General features: G+C 39.0%; 1 protein-coding gene across 1 annotated transcript; it reads right to left on the reverse strand.

Annotated features, from left to right (window-relative positions):
• Positions 1–16,486: 16,486 nt before the first annotated feature.
• Positions 16,487–20,975, reverse strand: LOC103723234 (F-box protein PP2-B11-like). Its single transcript, XM_039121476.1, has 3 exons — positions 20,654–20,975; positions 18,636–18,773; positions 16,487–17,103 (listed from the first exon to the last, which is right to left on the reverse strand). Exons 1-3 carry the CDS (start codon positions 20,939–20,941, stop codon positions 16,618–16,620), a joined length of 912 nt encoding a protein of 303 aa, XP_038977404.1. The 5' UTR covers positions 20,942–20,975; the 3' UTR covers positions 16,487–16,617.

Consider the following 20,975-nt stretch of genomic DNA (forward strand, 5'->3'; position numbering starts at 1 on the left):
TGCTCTCCAAGATTTCTCCACCGGAAAAGAATTACGATGATGCTTGCCAAGTACGAATCCTTCACAAACTTGCTCTTGGAGATCAATGTTTGGAAATCCTTCAACAAGATTCTTCTTGCTCATAAGAGACAAGGTCTTGAAACTCAAATGACCAAATCTGAAGTGCCAAAGCCATGACTTGTCCTTGATGGTGGTGCTGAAACAAGAATCAACTTGGGCATAAAACTTTAAGGGAAATATCTTACTTATTGTCATCTTCACCATTGCAATGAGAACTCCTTGCTTGTCCTTGATTTTGCATGTCTTCCTTGAAATTCAGGTGAAATCCTCTAATGAGGAGTTGTTAGACACTCAAGAGATTGTGCTTGAGTCCAGGAACATAGAAAACTTCGGAGAGGCGCTTCGTCCCCTTCTTAGTTTGCACAAGTATATCACCGCATCCTTTGACAGCAAGTCTTTTATCATCACCAACTCTGACCTCTCTTTGGATAGATTCATCAAGTGTTACAAACACCTTCTTGTTTCCGGTCATATGATTGCTACAACTGCTATCTAAGTACCGGACTTCATCATAAGAAACTTCCAGCATATTACAAGCAAGAAAAATAAACTCTTCCTCTTTAGTTTTATCATTAGCGTGTATGAAATTGGACTCCTCCTCCGCAAGTCTTTTCCTGCAAAATTTAATTGTATGACTATATTTAGAACAATGATAACACTGAACATGGGCCAAGGAACTTCGTCTTCTTCCTCTTCTCGAAGAAGAAGACTTACTTCCTTTTTGTCATCTTATTGTTTTCTTCCTTCAGTGCCTCTTCCTCCATAGCCTCTACCTCTTCTACGGTTGGTGCCTCTTCCTCTTCCTCTTCTAAAATCTCTCAAAGTAACTTGAGTCTTGAATGCTTGTTCAATAGGAGAAGAATCGTATTGCTTCATACGCAACTCATGAGATTGTAAAGAACCCAACAAGCTTTCTATTGAAACTGTTGACAGATCTGTCGATTCTTCACTTGCAACAACAATAGACTCAAACTTTCGAGTCAAACTTCTAAGGATTTTTGCAACAGTCTTTTGATCTTGAATCTTGTCTCCATTCACTCTTAATTGATTAGCAAGAGAGATGACTCAGTTGAAGTAATCTTCAATGGATTCCGAGTCCTTCATCTTGAGTGTGTCAAACTCACGAGTTTGAACTCTCACCATCTTGACTTTGTCTTCTCCTTTGTAAGAGGCATAGAGTGTGTCCCATACTTGCTTGGCTAAAGTTGATTCGCAGATCCTCTCAAATATAGGAGCATCTATCGCTTGATAGATAAAAAACAAAGCTTTCTTGTCCTTCTTCCGATTTTCTTTCAACTCACCGAATTGTTGATTTGTGAGTGCGACAACATTTTCCGGTTCTACAAAACCGGTCTCCACAATATCCCATAAATCTTGAGATCCATATAGAACCTTCAACATGTTGTTGTTAGAAGGAAGTTGTGGCTGCAACATGTTGTTAGAAGCCATTTCTCCCTTGTAAGAACCTTGTGTAGATCGAGCTATGGCTTTGATACCACTTTGTAGAAGATAAACAGCACAAAGAACTGATCAAGAAAGGTGTATTCTTGATGAAAAACAATGGAGAAATGAGGCTAGGATGTTACTACTTGAAAATGGACTCAATTTTCATTGATTCAAGTGTGTATTCTGAAGTTACAAAGCTGAAAAATTTATAGGCAAATTTCCATACGAATTTACACTAATTAATGACACAACTTTCAAAGAGACAAGAACCAAGTTTCTTGAACATATTCAAAGTAATATTAAATTCTTCCCAAGAATGAAGTTCATGAAATAGAAAATTCATGAACCACAGAAACCAAAGAGACAAAACATAAATTCTTTCCAACCAACGAAGTTCATGAATCAGAAAATTTATGAACCACAGAAACCAAAGAGACAACATTAACTAACCTCAGAAACCAAAAAAACAAAAAACATAAGTCAAAGAGACAAAATATATATCTAGCTTACAATTTCTAACACATGTAACAAGCAGCGCTCCACAAAAAAAAAAGGAATTTACAAACGAAAATCAAAATAAAATGAAGTTAAAAGGATCATGTTTTCCACTACACTAGGCTCTCATCAGAGGCGCCCAAAAATGATAATAAAGACCAAGATAAAGGATCACGTCCTCAACTACATGAGGCTCATGGCGGACCACGAAACTCGATTAAAACGCTCCAAACTAGGAGTCATCCCAATCCATGTTTCAATGTTGCAGATGCCCAGGTTTTTTAGAGTTCCCCTGGATGCTAATTTTAATCCCTCTCCCCTGCTATAAGAGGCGACCATGACTAAACGAATGGGCTAGTAAAAATTCGGCGAGCAGAATCTGTTAGAATAATTTCAAAATATGGGCTTACACTGATTGCATATTTTTGTTTTATAAAATAGGTTAGACGTATAGCTCAGAATGGTACTATGGTTAAGCCCAATATGATGTGTGATCATTTTGTTTTATGGGCTTTGGTGCACCTTGGATGTATAGGATTAAGTCCTATTTATTGTGGTAATTTTGGTATGTAGGCCAGGAAACCCAATTAGGGTTTCGGAGCCTTTAATGGGAAGGCTCCTCTATATTTCCTATATATAGGCTAGGTCCCCCTCTCCTCTTCATATGGTTGATAGCTTGCCCCATTGACGGCTATCTTTTGTGAGGAGCAAGGAAGAAAAGATCCAGCTGCTATTATTCCAAGTGATTGAAAGATCGTATTCAATATGTCTTCCGCAGGTATATCTCTCAAACTTGAATACGGTATTATTGTGATTCTAAATCTTAGCATGTTATTATTTATGTTTAACAATTGGTATCAGAGCCTCCATGCTAAGATTAGAATCCTTCATACACAATTATGATTTTTTCTGGATTTACGGATTAATTTTATGCATTGGTGAATGGATCTTCTGCATAAATCTGCATGCACACTTTTTTCATTGATAATCAAATATCTGATTTGATTTTAATTCAGATTAGCCAGTGATATGATTGTATATTATTTTCGGACACACACAAAAAAAAAAAACTCCTTGTTTCCTTCTCCTGCAGACTTCATCTTCTTCCATCTTCCCATTTCAAATCCCAAATCTAAACATGGAGGATGATGAAACAAATAAAAAAAAAAGGAGGAAGGGGAGGCAAGGCCTCCCTGGACTCGCATCCGGCCACCCCGGGAGGCGGACGGCATGGCCCCGCGGCTGGGAAGCCGCGAGCGCGTTCCGAACCACCTCACGACCGAACGCAGGTCGTGGGCGTCGCTCGGGACGCCGCCAGGCTCGGCCATGGGGCCTTCTCCCGGCCACCCCACGGCCGGCCGCGCGTCTTATGGCAACACGGTGGCCCGGGGAGCCTCGCCGGCCACTCGCAGTGGCCGGCGTGGGTGGCAGCCACGGGCTGCCACCATGGGGCAGCCACGGGCTGCCACCATGGGGCAGCCATGGGTAGCAGCCATGGGCTGCTTCCCAAAACAAAAAAAAAAAGGGAGGGCCTTACTCTCCACTGGCTGACGCCTCTATGCCGTGCGACGGCCAGCGGAAGGAGGCCAAGGCGGCTCGCCCGCCACCACATCTGGCGGACGGCCGCCCCACGGCGCCATAGCAGGCGGACGCCGCCGCCGCCGCGGGCCGGGGCATGTCCCGAGCCACCCCACGGCCGGCCGCAGGCCGTGGGGCATCGCGGCCGCCCGACGAGCATGGTGGCGGCCATGGGTGGCCGCCATGGGGTAGCCACGGGCTGCCTCCCTCTCCCCCAAAAAAAAGGAGGAACAGGGGCGGCGCGGCTAGAGGAAGAAGATAGGGAAAAAAAAAATTTAGGTTTTCCTTTGATGGAGCTTTTGGGTTTGTGAAGCCCAATCCCAATGGGTCGATGGTTGCAGGTTGGGCTCTTTTATATAACCGGCCCAATTTTATTTAATGGACCATAATGGGTTTTGGGCCTGGGGCTAAGAGTTAGTAACCCATTTAATTATTGTTTAAATACTGAATAATTTGAGTTAGGCCCTCATACATATTAATTATTAAAATGTTAAATTTTGGACATATCTTGCTGCCATATATGCCTTGAATTTTGTGATTAACATTTTTTGTTTAAATCACATATAATTTTGATTATGATTATAGCATGTTTTTGTCACATAAACCATTATTTTTGTGATTAAAATTTGTTGGGCATAAAGACTATCCTTATTTTCCTATTAGAGAATATTTTCTAATTGAAGTGGGTGGTAGCCACCAAAGTGGCACACTTACTGATATTTATCTGATTTTTTTAAAAAAAAAGGGTAGCATTGCATTTTGCCAGATCATTTAATGCAATATCTTGCCCGAAGGTGTTATTGTGTATGATGATTTGAAAAAATGACATGAAGTAATTAATGGGATTGCATTAGCCTAGAATCATTCTTCTGCTCAAAGGTTATGGTGTTTCGAAAGCTGATGTGATTTTGTTAATTGGCTTCATGATATGTCTTAAGAGTACCTTATAGCGTGTTGTATTGTTAGCCCAAAGGCGACTCTATATTAATGATGCACCGAGGCTCTTACCGTACTTAGACTTATATGTTTTTCAAGTTGATTACGGACTATCAAATTAATAGCCCAAGTTGATTAGATAGATATGTTATCATCCATTGATTACATAAATCATATTTGGATGATATTAAATAAAATATGTTGTTTCCGCAGTTTTGAATGCCTCTTTCCTTTCAAGCCAATTGTCTGCCGTTGAAATCTTGACTGAAAATAATTATGTGAGATGAAAACGAGACATAGAAATAGCACTGGGTCTTTTGGGTTTAGATTTTGCTTTAGAGGAGCAGCACCGAGCTAAGACCTCTCTGATGCACTAGTAATTTCAGCACCTCTTCACTAATTTGCAGATCCTCTCAAGTCATGAGCTAGGCTTCGGGTTCAATTTTGATAGTCAAGTAATGGTTTAAGTTTTATGTAGGCAAACAGATAGATCCCAAGCTCATCTACTAGGTCTTATTAAGAAAATTCTGAAGGTGTTGATAAGCATTCGGCTTTTCTAGGCAGAAGTTAATGAGGGTTTTCAAGTTTGAAAAACAAATGATGATGGGTTTTTTTTTTGGAATCAAATAACAGTTGTACTGACATGGAAAACAAACCACCTGCTGATCACAAATCCATACTTAGCAATAATGGATGGAGTGATGTGAGCAACAGACCAGCTTGCTGATCAAAAATCTGCACTTGGTGGTAGACTGGTCACGGTTAGTAAGCTGAGGGCTCTATAAGAGCTGAGTATTGAGACAGCATGTTTATAGACAATTAAGAGAGTGATTTGAGCATCGAAAAGGGCCTATAAGGGCTGCTTCAAAAGCAGACCAAGCCAGTATAATCAAATTTGAGCTAAGTCGGACCAGAAATCCTTATTCAGGCTGGTGGCTACTTATGATAGTTGAGGCTATATGCATGTAGAACTTGAAGTAGATTTAGGCTGGTTGGGTGCAGAAAAGAGGAAAAGAATAGTAAATATTTCGAGAAGGGGAGGAAGAAAGAAGACTTGCTCCAGACTCCCCATCTTGATCAAGCCTTTTACTAAAACAATAAATCCCCTAAGTTGGTTCAAACTTGAAATTAATTTTTAAGGAATCAAAACATTAGAGAAAGTAATATGTGACCTTTTCATAACCAATACAAAGGTCAACTCATCTTAACATTTTTGTCAAGGTTCATCCAACATCTTTAATATGTACTGAAATCATGGCAGACTCTATGAGGACTACTACAGCTAATTGATATGTCCTAAATATGTGGTGGACTCCACAAGTCCTACTACATTCAATATGAATCTGCTAGCATGGTCGCTTTATGGTCCAATTTCGTGATATAGTCACATGCAATAAGGCTTGTACTACACCTACTATTAACGGCAAAATACAATTTTCCCAGTTGCTTGGAACGAAAGATCTGGTCATCAAGTCTCTGTTGGTTTTGATGCAACTGACATATTTTAAGCCATCAATAAACATCTATTTTTTGGTGTTGTGGCATAAGCATTTAGGGCACATTTCAAAGGAGCGAATGGAAAGATTGATGAAAGCTGACATTCTGCCCTCTCTGAATTTTTTTTTTATAGATTTTTACACTTACGTAGATTGCATAAGGAGGAAGCTGACTAAAACTACAAGGAAGGGATCCACTAGAAACGATGATCTTTTGGATCGAATTCACACCGATAGTAGTGGACTGTTACCTTCTACTATATGTGGGAATAAATATTTCATAACATTCATTGATGATTTCTCGTGTTATGGTTATGTTTACTTGATTAATGATAATTCCCTCGCCCTTGAGAAATTTAAGATATTTAAAATGGAAGTAAAAAAAAAATAATGTGGGAAGAGTATTAAAGTAATGAGATCTGACCGTGGTGGTAAATACTATGGTAAGTATGATGAATCCGGTCAGAACATGAGTAATTTTGCAAAGTGTTTACAAGAATGTGGGATAGTTTTCTCAATACACAATGCCATGAACACCTGAGCAAAATGGTGTTTCTGAAAGGCGTAATCGGACTTTGAAGGATATGGTCAGGAGTATGATGAGTAGAACAAATTTGCCAGAATTCTTATGGGGTGAAACATTGAAATCTGTCATGTACATTCTGAAAAGGGTTCCTAGTAAAGCTATTGAGAAAACTCTTTTTGAATTGTGAACAGGACGTAAACCCAGTTTAGCCCATTTTAGAGTTTGGGACTGCCCAGCTGAGGTTAGGATTTATAATCCTTCTGAAAAGAAATTAGACCCCAAATCCACACCTATTTTTTTTATTGGGTATCCAGATAGATCAAAAGGCTATAAGTTCTATTGTCCTAATCGTGGCACTAGAATTGTTGAGTCCATTACGGCAAAATTTTTGGAAAATGATGTTGGTAATAGTGAGAGTTCTATGTTAAAGAAAATTTTTGCTGTACCGGATCAAGTTGTGGTTCTAATTTTCGTTGTACAAGAAAAAGTTATTTCTCAGCCGATTGCAACAATTAATGAAGAACCTGGGCATCAAGAAGAGCATCACATTCCTCCTCCAACCATAGTTGAGTCATTTTCTGAACTACATGTTATGAGATTACAAAGGAAAAGAAGGTCTGCATTGCCTAATAACTATATTATCTACTTATTAGAAAGTGATTTTAGTATTGGGCATAATATTGATCCTATTTCTTTTAATAAAGCATTAACAAGACCTGACTCGGATAAATGGCTGAATACCATAGAAGATGAAATGCTTTCTATGAAGAGAAATAGAGTTTGAGAAGTTGAACTTCCACCATATGTTAAGGCCATAGGTTGCAAATGAGTTTACAAATCCAAGTTAGACTCAAAAAGGGATGTTGAACGACAAAAGGCTAGATGGGTTGTTAAAGTTTTCACTCAACGAGAGGGCATCGAGTATAATGAGATTTTTTCACCGATTTCATCCAAAGATTCTTTTAGAATTATCATGGCACTTGTAGCATACTATAATTTGGAGCTTCATCAAATAGATGTTAAGACAGCATTTTTAAATAGAGATCTCTGTGAAGAAGTTTACATGAGGCAACCTGAAGGTTTTGTCGTAGAGGAAAAGAAAATTTTGGTGTGTAAGTTGAACAAATCCATATATGGGCTCAAGCAAGCATCCCGACAATGGTATTTGAAATTTGATGAAGTTGTGACTTCTCTTGGTTTTGTTGAAAATACAGTGGACCAATGCATTTATCTCAAGATCAATGGGAGAAAATTCATTTTTCTTGTTTTGTATGTGGATGATATTTTACTTGTTAGTAGTGACTTAGGGTTACTTCATGAGACAAGGAAAATATCATTGCTAATTTTGAAATGAAAGATCTTGGGGAAGCTTCTTTTGTACTGAAAATTGAGATACAGCGTGATAGAGATCATGGCTTGTTGAGACTTTCACAGAAGACATACATACGACGCATCCTAGAGAGATTCAATATGCAAAACTGTGCACCCGGTGATGTACCTATAGTAAAAGGGGATAAGTTTGGCAAAGCCCAGTGTCTAAGAAATGAACTTGAAAGAGAATCTTTGAAGAACATACCCTATGCAAGTGCTGTAGGAAGCCTGATGTATGCTCAAGTTTGCACTAGACCTGACATAGCCTATGCAGTGAGCGTCCTTAGTAGATTTAAATCGAATCCAGAACAAGAGCATTAGAAAGCAGCTAAGAAATTTATGAGATATTTGAAAACGACAGAAAGTTATGTATTTACCTTTCAGCATACAGATCATCTTGAGGTGGTAGGCTACTCAGATTCTGATTTTGCAGGATGTCAAGATGATCTAAAGTCAACTTCATGTTATGTTTTTTATGATGGCTGGTGGTGTTATTTCTTGGAAAAGCGTTACGCAAACTCTAGTGGCTTCTTCTACTATGCAGGTTGAATTTGTGGCATGTTATCGAGCTACGGTCCAAGCCATTTGGTTAAGAAATTTTGTTTTGGGACTGAAAGTTGTTGATTCCATCTCGAGACCAATTATCATCTATTGCAATAATAGTGCAGTGGTATTCTTTTTAAAGAATAACAAGAGTTCTGGTAGCTCTAAGCATATAGACATCAAGTACTTGGTGGTCAGAGATAAAGTTAAAGAAGGGCAGACAAAAATAGAGCATATAAATATAGAAGCAATGATTGCAAATCCATTGACTAGGGGACTCGCAACGAAAGTCTTTAAGACACATATTGCTAATATGGGTATTGTGAAAACCTTTGATGTTTTTGGTTAGTGGGAGTTATATTTGTAAAAGAACTATGTTTTGGCTTGATCCCCTTTACAGGGTATGTAGGCAACCCATATGCTTCGGGTACAACCTCTTTTAATAATAATAATATTTATCTTCCTATTTATAATTCTGTATTTTGTGCACAGAAATTATAATTATGTTTGAGCATGCATTTCACATATGTTTTTTATTATGTGTAAGTCTCTTTTGAGACATGTGGCTTCTTTTGGAGCATTTATGAGGACCGATATGAATTAGCACACCTTTGATCACATTTTGGTGCTAAGTTCATACTACATACTACCACATTAGTTGGAGGATGGGGATCCATGTCGATGAGGATGTTAGCATTTGTAGCTGTGGAGTAGTCTTACATCGATTAAATGGTGTAACGACTTTTATGCTCAATGTTGATGTTCTTGTTGGACCGGATCATGTATCCAAGGTGATTATCATTTGAGCTATATATGTGGCCACTTTTGTAGTCTAACCCAAGAGTCGTTTTTAAAACAAAGTTTTTAAATTAATATGACAATCCGTGTTCGCCCAAGTAGGAGAATGTTAGAATAATTTCAAAATATGGGCTTACACTAATTGCATATTTTTGTTTTATAAAGCGGATTAGACGTATGGCTCAGAATGGTACTATGGTTAAGCCCAATATGATGTATAATCATTTTGTTTTATGGGCTTTGGTGTACCTTGGATGTATAGGATTGAGTCCTATTTATTGTGGTAATTTTGGTATGTAGGCCAGAAAATCAAATTAGGATTTTGGAGCCTTTAATGGGAAGGCTCCTCTATGTTTCCTATATATAGGCTAGGTCCCCCTCTCCTCTCCATATGGTTGATAGCTTGCCCCATTGACGGCTATCTTTTGTGAGGAGCAAGGAAGGAAAGATCCAGCCGCTATTATTCCAGGTGATTGAAGATCGTATTCAATATGTCTTCCGCAGGTATATCTCTCAAACTTGAATACGGTATTATTGTGATTCTAAATCTAAGCATGTTATTATTTATGTTTAACAGAATCATCACATCAGATCACTAATAACAAAATTTTCTTGATGCCTTTATTCGTGATGTCTTTGAATCCTAGATTTCCTATAGGACAAGCCCTTTGGATGAGATGCCATCCAAATATACTAATAATTTTTGATAAGATGCTATTTCTTTTTGTTCTTTATTACGTGGTCCTCACTTTTCATCCTTCAAATTTTAACAAACATGATGTAATTTCACTACAAGAAAATCGGCCTTTTCCGACGCTTTTTTCCCGACGCTATGGAGAAGCGTCGGGAAAAAAGGGCTCCCTGCCAAAATTTGCCGATGCTTTAGCTAAGCGTCGGTAATTCTCAAGCAAAAACGACGCTCAAAAGCATCGTCGTAATGTTGTTAAAAAGCCGACACTTATTAGCGTCGTCTTAGGATGGACCACACTAATAAGCGTCGTCAAAAGCCAAATTAACAACAAAACCAAGCGGCCGGCCCCCTCCTCCTCATTTTGCATCCCGATCGATCAAACCCTAGCTCCTCTCCTCCTCCCGTCTCTCCTCTCCGGCGTCGAGCGACGTCCGACGGCCACCGCCTTTCTCTCTCCCTCGCGCCCTTTTCCCCCTCGTGCGGCCTTCATTCCACCGCCTCTCCTCTCTCCGACCACCCAACATCGGCGCCTCCCATCCCCTCTTTTTCTCTCTTTTCTCATTTTCCGCCTCCTCCTTCCGCTGTCTCCCTCTTCTCCTCCTCTCAACGGAGCCTCGTCAGTTGCCGCCTCGTCATCGCTGGTGGGTGCTTTGGAGAAGAAGTAGATGGGGAAAAAGCTAAGTTGTTGAAGCCATCATCAAGGTGAGACCCAATCTTTTCTTTACGTTAGATTTTTGATGTTAGAGGGCTAAATCTTAAAGGTTTAAGGTAATATTTAGTTTCTAAAATTTTGGAAATAGTGGGAAGCCACCGATTAGGGAAAAGGAAGGCTTTTAAGCACCTTTCTATCTACAATGATTTATTTTTTTAATCCTGTCATTGTAATGTGCAAACAAGTGAAACTTTTCATGTTGCTTTTAAGCACATTATTTCATTGGGAAGCCAGCAAGGTAAGTACACATATTTTCAGTATTAAAACTTTGAATTGAACGAGATTCTACCATTATAACCAAAAAATGCACAGATAATTGTTTCATTACAAAGCCAGCAGATATGCTTATAGGAATTCTGTCTAATAAGCATGACAGCTCACTAGGGATGCATAAATATACAGACTCTATATCTAGTTTACATACAAATTCAAGCAAACAACAGGAGGATCCAAGCTTAGTAACCAAGTACAATTATACCTATAACTGAATGTTGCAATGCAAGATTGCCTAACCTCAGTACATAAAAGAAAAAGGTGAGATTCATATAGTACAACTAAGACAACAATATAAGACCATGGAAAGAGCTAGCTTTATAAATAGAATACTTTATAGATATTCTTTAATTTGCCTGTGAAAGAGCTAGCATATATAAAACATAGCGTATTCTAGCTGGATAGTGCCACAGTAGAATGATCAGTGTTAATATTGGTTCCTATGTCGAGTTTGGAGTCTAACTTTTGTTGTAATTTAGTAGAGGTGCTGATTCAATTGCATAAGATGCATCTAACAGTGGTGACAACATGACTCACCATTTTGGTTTACTAATTTCAATCATGTGGCACATGATTCCATTGCTAGTTGTGATATTATCATATGCCATCATTGTTGTATAGTCAAGATTTGGTTCATCAAACTGAGGGATTCATGTATATAGTATTAAGGTAGTGGTTTTAATTGTAAATACCATGCAAGCTGTCCTGGTTTTTTTGTGGAATGGGCCAGCATACCTGACACTTAGGACAATAGATGTCTCATTTGTCTTGGTCCATTTTTTGACTCATCCCATTCTGAAACATGACATGATGCCCTGTCCTAACACTCAAAATGGTGGGACACCCCACTTGTTAATCAAGTAAAAAGATAAAAAAATAAAAAAGAAGAAAAAATGAGAACAAAACAGGGAGCTGGAGCAGAAAAGGAGAGCATGCTGCCTGCAGCAAAGCCAGAGAATATAGAATAAAAACAGTCTGATTAATGAAAGAGAACCACTGAAATGATAAAACAAGGATTATCATGAACAGAAAAGAAAGAAAATGAAAAGAAAATAAAACCAGGCTGATGATGTTTTTGAAGTTGTTAAAAGCAGTCTAAGGTGCAAATTGATGTTCGAATCAGCATTAAGCATTTGGAAGATAAATTAAACAACATTGACCAAAAGCTTACTTGCACATGAAGTGTTTCCAACTTTTATACAACATACACTGCTAAACTAAGCCTTATAAAATACTGTTTCATAACTGTTTCACTTGTATTCCATGGGATAAAAATACTGTAACATTTAGCTTTCATCCCATAGAACAAAAATATATAAAAAAAATGTTGCCAAGTCGTGAAACCCATCTTTGATATGTTTAACCCCAAACAAATTAAACACAGAAGCAGATCAAAAAAAAAAATTGTGCATGCAGTTTTTTTGAAAAACTAAATTTGCCAATCTCTCTTTATGCCATTTGCCTAAATACGAGATAAAAGAAAAATCTAAAGATGAATTGTGCCAATCTCTCTTTGTGCCAATCTCTCTTTCCAGCAATACGAGACAAGGAGAATTAATAAAAACAAGTGTCAATCTTGTTAACGCTATGAATTGTGCCAATCTCTCTTTGTGCCATTTGCCTTATGTCATGTTGGCGATAGAAAGGATATTTGTGATTATAGGATTGCTAAATAACAACATGCCGCAAGGAAAACAATTCAGAGATGTTGAGTTTCAGCACACATCCATGGGATCTTCTTCCGATCAGTTCTAGCCCGATGAGCCCCAGCAGCACGAGTCCCATTCTCAGCATGAGTCCCATACTCAGCACGAGTCTCAGTCTGAGCACGTGCCACCTGCTGATTGTCCAGATATAGATGACGTGCACATCTAGGGTATTTTGATTTATATTTTATATATTAATTTTTCTTACAATCTAATTAATATTAAATCATTTGCCTTTAATATTTTAATTAATGGATATTTTATTTTATTTTTATAGATGGACTGGGGAGAGTGAGGAGGACATGAGGACCCACTCGAGCACGGGACGTGTGGAGCCTACGCGAGGATGAGAAGATCGTGGTACATTGCAATGAACTGGGGCAGCCCATCAAGAGGGCTGCAAGCATTTTATCGACTTTTCTAGGATCGGTTGCGCGGAAGGGTCAATTGTGTCCGCTCAACTATACGAAATGGAATGAAATGCTTCCTTCATATAAGGTTGAGCTTCTTAAAGTTATTGAGGTAAAGAATTGAATTTGCTTACTATCACAATTTTATTTTTTGATTTAATATTGTTATAACATTCTTTAATTACTTTGGTGTAGAAAAAGTTTTTGCTCCCTAAAGAGAGTCATGATTGGGTGCTGAAGTCCGTCAATCGCAAGTGAAAAGAATATAGGGCCAAGTTAAAGGCAGACTGGAAGCACGATGGTATGACAGAAGAGGAGGTTGCCCGTATTTGTCCTCCTGATGTAATCCCTCATCAGTGGAGGGAGCTTGTCCACTATTGGTTTTCCGAGAAAGCTCAGGTTGTATATATTTTTTCAATACCTTAGATTGTATTTACTAATAATTTAGATTACAAATTTATATTGCTTATTCTTTTTTTGGGAAGACATATTCCAACATTGGCAGAGTTGCACGAGCCTCTCAGACTGTTCCTCATACTTCAGGCTCGATGAGTTATGCTCGACGTAGAGCTGAATTCGTAAGTTTTTTTGAAACTCTTTGAAACTATTTTAAATTGTTCTATCATATAGCATGTATCATGATAACTAGCTTGCCAATATACCTTTTGTTGTAGATGGATGATAATGGGAGGGAGCCTGGTAAGGTGGAGTTTTATAAGATGACTCACACCCACCGAGATGGCAGTTTTGTTCGGAAGGAGTCAAGAGATATAGTTGTATGTGTTCATCTTTGAATCTTTCAACGATATTTTTATTAGTTCTATTACTGGCATACATTAATATGACTTTTTCTTTTGAGAATATAGGACAGGGAAACAACTCTTATTTCAGAGCGCGTCGAAGAGTCATTATCATCCGACGCGACCAGTCATGTCGAAGTTCAGGTGCTCACTGAACTATTGGGCCCAGAGCATTATGGTAGAGTGAGGGGTTATGGCGTTGGAGTTACCCCCACTCAGTTGTCTGCAGTGGGCATGTATACAAGAAATGCTGGAGAAGGCAGTAGCAATGCAGAAGTTAGTAGACTTCGGGCAACAATTGAAGATATGAAGGATCGCCATCAGGCAGAGTTGGCGGAGTTGAAGCAGAACCAACAAACTTTGTAGTCTCAGCTTGAGCATATTTCATGTATGTTGCAGCGATTTCTCCCTCCTCAGGTAAATAACTATATGTATTTGATGACTTTACATAATTATCACTTATTTTGCATGAGTTAATGATTTTCATATTCCTAACTTTTAAAGTTTCTTTTTCTTTTTGTAGATTCCTGATACTTCAATAGCTCGTAGAGATGATGATGGCACTAAATCCGGTCCCTGATACTTTTTAGACTGTTATTTAAGGAGTTTTATATGTATCTTTTTTATATTTTTCAAAGAACATTGTAATTCTAAACTTATTAATCATATATGACAATATGAATGTTTTGAATGATCTGAATATTTATGTTGATATAAATGTAATGCAGGTTCATATTGGTGTAAATGTTGATTTATGATATGCATGTGTTTTTCTAATATTTTTTTTTAAAAAAATCCCACTTCCGACGCTTTAAAGCGTCGTTAAAAACAAAACTTGGCACGCTATGGAAGGCTTTCTCCGACGCTTATAAGCGTCGGAAAAAAATCAACAACTCTAGCGCCACGCAAAACTGGTAGTCTATGCCGATGCTATATTGCGTCGGCAAAAGATCTACACCGACGCTTTACTAAGCGTCGGGAAATACCAAGTTTTGCCGATGCTTTCCTTTCGCATCGGTAAAAACCTTTCCCACTTAGGTATCATCGACGCGTCTACAACGCTTGCTCTTGCGTCGGTGGGGTTTTTGCCGACGCTAATAAACGTCGGTAAAGGCCATGAAAAGCGCCGGTAAAAGTTACTATTCCTGTAGTGTTTGGTAAATATATCAAGGCAAAGTTACAAGAGTACCATTACGACCGATTTGCACTCACACCTTTTTTACTTTAAAAAGTTTTAGTTGGATCTCTTGAGTTACCATACCGACCCAATATATTTTTGAGGCCTATCCACCACCCAACGTTGTTAGTATGCCCTCGTGAAAGATCTTCTTTGTAGTCCTTTCCACTTCTCCTCAACTATCACATTCCATTCCAATCTTTTGTTCATGTCTTTCCTTCTGAAGAAAATATAAAATATATAAATAAATCTACCTCATCCTATCAGCTTAAGCTTTTGGAGCAAATGGTAATTTCTAAAATGGTATTAGAGCGAGGTTGCAAGTTCGAACCCCCGGAATGTCACTTGGGGAGAGGATTGTTGAAATTTTTCCAAGCCCCCCCTTAGGGGTTCGCTGCCACATGTGGCTTATGGGGCCACATGGTGACATTGATGCTTGACAGACCAGCCTGCCGATGCGCTTATGGAAGTGCATTGCAAAGCCCCATCTGTTGCTTAGTACGGGGCTCAGCTTTGCTGTTGATAGCCATGGCAGGTGCCCTGCGGTGGTCAGCCTCGACTTAAGAAAATAAAGTTGAGGCTCTACTAATAGCAATTGCTTTTGGTATGGTGGTAAGCGCTTGATCTAACAAGAAAGCTTTTGGGACAAATGGTGATTTCAATATGGTATCATAGCAGAGATCCTAAGTTCGAATCTTGTCTCACTCTTTAACCCCATTATTAAAAATTTCACATATTAGGCTCGCCCATTAAAGAAAAGTCCGGCCCACATATGAGGAGTGTAAGAAAATATAAAATATATAAATAAATCTACCTCATCCTATCAACTTAAGCTTTTGGGACAAATGGTTATTTCAACACCTTCTCCCGCAATCATTTGCTGTTTCTTTTACAATGAGTCGGCTAGATATCTGACTACTTCCAACGATCTTCCAACCGGTCATCTGACCATTGTTAAAGAGAGAGGAGTCAGCAGGAGTGGTCGGACCAAAATCCCAGGGCTAGTACCATAGCATTGGCAATGACAGGGCTCCTGTGGCAGTAGCGAGGAGTGTTCGGGTGAAGAGTTGCAGGGCGGACCACGGCCGTGGTCTCCACCATCCTGATCGTCCGTGATGGCGGTGCCTAAAAAAGATACGGCAATGAGGAGGGGGGTGAGGAGAGAGTCGAGAGGGTGACAACTCTAGGCATTGTGATCATCGAGGAGGGAGAGGGAACAACAGAAGTGGAAGATGGCTTGGGCGAGGGCAAATAGGGGACTACCTTGGTTCACTAGCTCTGTAACTGGATCAACATATGGATGTGCTTTTGGCTCTACTCCTGTCTGAGCCTGTTCTCTCACTAGAAAAGCATTTTGCCAATGAAGGAAAATGTACATTATCGAATTTCTATTCACTCATGATTTGGCATTTGGCTTGCCAGTTGAAGCCATTGTATTAACTAAATTCAAATTTATTCGTAACTCTAATATTCAAATTGTCCACAAGACCACCAGAAATAGTTTTGGTATAGCTACTAACATTATACAACATGCATCTGACGCAACAACAAGTACTTTTTAATTTTCAGAGTATGAAGCAACAACAGCATTTAAGCAAGTCAAATTTTGGGCCTTACTTCGAGGCCCTGGACGATAAGCCCACTCTTCCAATGCAACGCTCTCACCTGCATCAACCCCATTTCAACATCACCGCCATTGCCTTCATCATTGTAGAACTCCCCCAACTCGATCTCCATCCACCCATCATCCCTCAAGCGCCGTCGCCGCCGTTCCTCCAGATCGTCACCATCATTTCCGTCACCATCATCTTGCAAACAGACATTGATCTCCGAAGCATAAGCTCCTAGCTTCACTGATGCCAATTGAGGAGGGGGACCCAGTCCAAATGACCTAGAGGCGAATTTGAAGACGAGATAAGCAGCATAGGTTGTTCTAAGGGAGAGTAGTTGACAGTCAATCCTGCCGCCAATATCAAACCAACAAACAGCTAGAAGCACAGCCACTTCTGCGAACCTGATACCAAGCAAAGCAATCTTCCATGTTGATAAAGGTATTGTGATGACAATATAAACCACGTCCAGTAGCTTTTAAGCCAATTTAAACATCAAACTATGTTATATTTGGGGAAAACCATGCTAAAAAAAGTAGCATCACCAATTCACGTTAGGAAGTTGCTACTTGTTCAAGGCATCTATTAGAGAGAAAAAAAAAAGAAATGACAGAAAAATTATGATAAGATTTTTTATAGTTTTAAATTGCTGGTAAAAATCTCGACTAAAGCCTATGTTTAAAATGTGTAAATCCTGATCCGTGGATCAGTTAACTCATCAAGTCACTCAGAAGCTTGGTCAGCTCCACCCAAAGCTTGACGTGAAAGAGTCAAGCTGTGGTTTGGTTGCATTCAACTTCAAATGATTCCAAATCAACAATCTTAGCTACTAATCTTATAACAATCCCAAGTATATATCATAAATTTTGTTATTCCCTGCCTAATCTTTTGTTCAGATGCTGTTTTCTTCCTTACTTTTACTTCCTGTAGCATTTTTTGTTATAGATAAGGGAGGCAAAAAAAAAAAAAAAATGACTTAACATCATGTGTTTCTAACATGTAGGAAGGAGAACAGAATCCCCATTCCATTCTTTCTTTTCCTCCTCAGATTAATCATTTGCTACATACCATGCTGTAATATCTCTGCCTCTCACTTGGTGCTAATGACCTAAGAGTGGATAAACTAGATGCTCATTCCTCTACATTTGATTTTACCTTGAGCAGGTTAATATCTTGGAGCCACGACTTTGCCCACATCCTCGCCATCTACTGCCTACTGACCTGTTTCTGCCTGCAATCACATGCCTTTTCTGCCTTCCTTAGCCCTCATGCTTGTTCTTGTTGCATAGGTTTTAGTAGTCCCATCCTTCTTATTTCAAGAGATCTTTCGAACGCGGTTCTTGTTCTCCAAGGATTTGCCTAGTTTTAGCCGATTTGTGTGAGATGAGAAAGTTGCAACCAGTAACATTCTAAACGTTAATTTGTTGATTTCTCACACTTTTTCGGTAATTACTTTTGACTGTTGTATGTAATTTATATGCACATATTCATGTATTTAGCTATGTGAAGTCATGAAAATCTGTATGAAATTTCTATATTTTGCATATCAAACATAAATAATATTGTATTGAGAAAATCTCTATATCTCGTTGTACAGTTAATTTACTTCTCGCTAAGTCTTGAGATTCAAGACTCGGTGGGAACCTGGAGATGAAAAGCTGAATGAAAATCGCAACAGACAGTGTTTTAGGTTCTCAGCGAACGAAACACAGTAAAATAGCTCAAGTAAAAATAGAATATTTAGAGAGAGGTCAAGAAGAAAATAAAGATATAGTTTAGCAGGATATAGCATTGTTGGGAGTTGGGACAGTGATTAGTTATATCTATCTCGAACAACTTCTCTGCAATGTCAAATTATTGAAGTAGAAAGAAGACAAGAAAAAGCCCACCTCGTCTTTATTTTATAACCCAGCAAATAGAATATCTCAGGCTTACACATGCATGCATGCACCCAAACAGCTGGTTAAAACTTCGTTATCAGAATCTAAATGAAATTTCTTCAAAAGTAGAGGGGTCATGCACATTCCTTGACTCGGGCAGAGAGATCCATCTCCAATATTGAGGTTCGTTACCCCATATAATTCTCATGCTTCTTGGACATATCATGTAGCATTTACGTCCAGTTGATCTCTCCAATTGAAAGCTCTGCCATCCCAAAAGAATTGAAAATAAAAAAGAAAAGAAAAAATAAATAAATCTATACGCATAAGGAAACCATCCATATTATACTTTTTGTTTCTTGAAGCTAGGGAAAGTGCACAAGAAGCTAATATTACCACATAGAGATGGAGTAGTGCACAGGTATTTATTTAATTCTTTCTAAAAGCTATATGGAATATGCTGCAATAATCTATAAATTGCTAAACTTTCTGCTATCTTTCAAAAAATAAAAAAGGAGGAATGATTATGTAAAAAGAAAACAAAATGATATAAAAATTCTCTTTGTAATCAATTAAAAAAAACGGCAGATGCGACACTTAAGATGTACATAATGTTTATTTGTATTAAATAGTAAAATTAGATATCCATCAATCTATCTACATATATCAAACAAATAGGAGAGAGAAAGCTCTCTCCTCCCCAAAATTAGGAAAAATAAAGGAAAGATCATAAAAAATCATGGTCTCCTTAAGCGCCGCATCATACCTCTCCTACTCCTCCTATTTTCTACTTAAACTGAAATTTTTAAATAAACACTATTCTTAATTATTTAATATAAACAAAAAAGAATAAGTGCCCCTTCCACTTATCAATGTAGTATCTTCCAAATATAAAGAGTTACCTTCCTTTCTTTCAGCCAACCATTTCTCCCTTTTTTTTAAGAAATACTATGCGCAATGGATATGCCATATTCGAACCAAAAATTGCATAAGAAATATTCTATTCAGATGCTATTACATGGCATTAGATCATAATTTGACAAGCATCGGTAACCAAGAATCATGCTTTTTCCACATTTTTGCTAATTTCTATAATTTTCCCAGGAAAATACAAATTATCATGAAAATTATAATACGCTAAAGTAATGCCATAGATCATATTTCAGTCCTAAAGTTAATAAATCAAGAACTGTTATATTATGTATGTTAACCTAAATATGTTTCGTGCTTTATCTACAGTTAAACGATCTTCTTCGAGTAATTCGTCAATAAGGGCTTGCGCCAACAAAATCCTACCTAATGAAGAGATAGTTAGAGAGGGGACAAAACCCTATACTTTTCATTATAGAATCTATTTATACCAAGCATTCTTCTTATGGCTAGAGCCAATCTCCTGATCCTGTGGAAAGGAACCCTAGCCCATTCCCTCCCATTTCGGGCGGAACAGATCTACTAATTATCAATCTGAGCCATATATAATTTTTATATTTTTTTGAAAATCATATGGACCATGTTTATTTAAAAAATAATTAGAAAACGTAGACGCAGCACCAAGTCGCGCGCGCTCCCCATGTACTTGACTCGGTTGCAGCCTCTGGAGAATTCTTGAACCCTTTAATCGGAAGAAGAAGGTATAGGGAGAGCAAGGCCCAACGATGACGAGCATCATCGCCGCTGCTGCCTCCTCCAGCGACCGCTCCGGCCAAGGAAGCAGAACGAGCATCAGCGCTGCATCCTCCTCCTTTGAGGACGAGTTCGTCAGCGTCCACGACCAGGACGTTACTTTCCCTCCTAAATCTAACTGAACTTGCCCGAAACATGGCCAATGTCCAAGTTATGTCAGTTAGTATTAGGCAACCTATTAATCAAACGTGGATACGTTTAACTCAACAAAGATTGCTTTACCGCAACCAGCAAGGCAATCTAAACTAGTATATCATAGTATCTAATGTTGCTTTTGATAAATATTATTTACTTATTTTGTCAGCACTCAGCAATCAAGTAGGTATTCGTTCATCAGGGGCAGAACAAGATAGCATCGTAACGACAAACTAGAGAAAAACCCCGCAGTTTCTGAATTCAAAAAAACAGAAAGGAAGGAAGGAAGAAACGCAGGAGAGAAGGGATCATTCCACCTGAACTCACCAGCCTGCCGCCATCGACGAGAATGGAGTCGCAGAGGCGGAAATAGAGTTCCCTCGTCGAAGAGAACTCGACCGGATCAACGGCCCGCGACAGGATCGACTGGTAATCGGACGGCAGGAACCGCTCCCACACAGCGTCGGAACTCGCCGCGGAGCGGAAGGCGGCAGAGACGAGCGCCGCCCGGCACGAATCGCGAGGCGTCGTGAGGGAGAGCACGTGCGAGATGCAGTCCTCCGGCAACCTGCCGATGTGCCCGCTGCCTTCGGACTCCTCTCCTCGCCCCGCCATTGATTGCTGTTTGGCTTTCAGAGGGAACAAGCTT

The sequence above is a fragment of the Phoenix dactylifera genome, unplaced genomic scaffold, assembly GCF_009389715.1.
Source record: "Phoenix dactylifera cultivar Barhee BC4 unplaced genomic scaffold, palm_55x_up_171113_PBpolish2nd_filt_p 001090F, whole genome shotgun sequence".
Lineage (NCBI taxonomy): Eukaryota > Viridiplantae > Streptophyta > Magnoliopsida > Arecales > Arecaceae > Phoenix > Phoenix dactylifera.

Bases quoted from the DNA above. Each gene is read 5' to 3' on its own strand.
- LOC103723234 (XM_039121476.1), bottom strand. From the start codon at position 20,941: ATGGCGGGGCGAGGAGAGGAGTCCGAAGGCAGCGGGCACATCGGCAGG. The intron at 18,774-20,653 runs GTGAGTTCAGGT...TTGGGATGGCAG, and splicing joins TCGTCGATGGCGGCAGGCTG to AGCTTTCAATTGGAGAGATC. The intron at 17,104-18,635 runs ACTTTTGAAGAA...TTGGCTTAAAAG, and splicing joins GGAATGTGCATGACCCCTCT to CTACTGGACGTGGTTTATAT.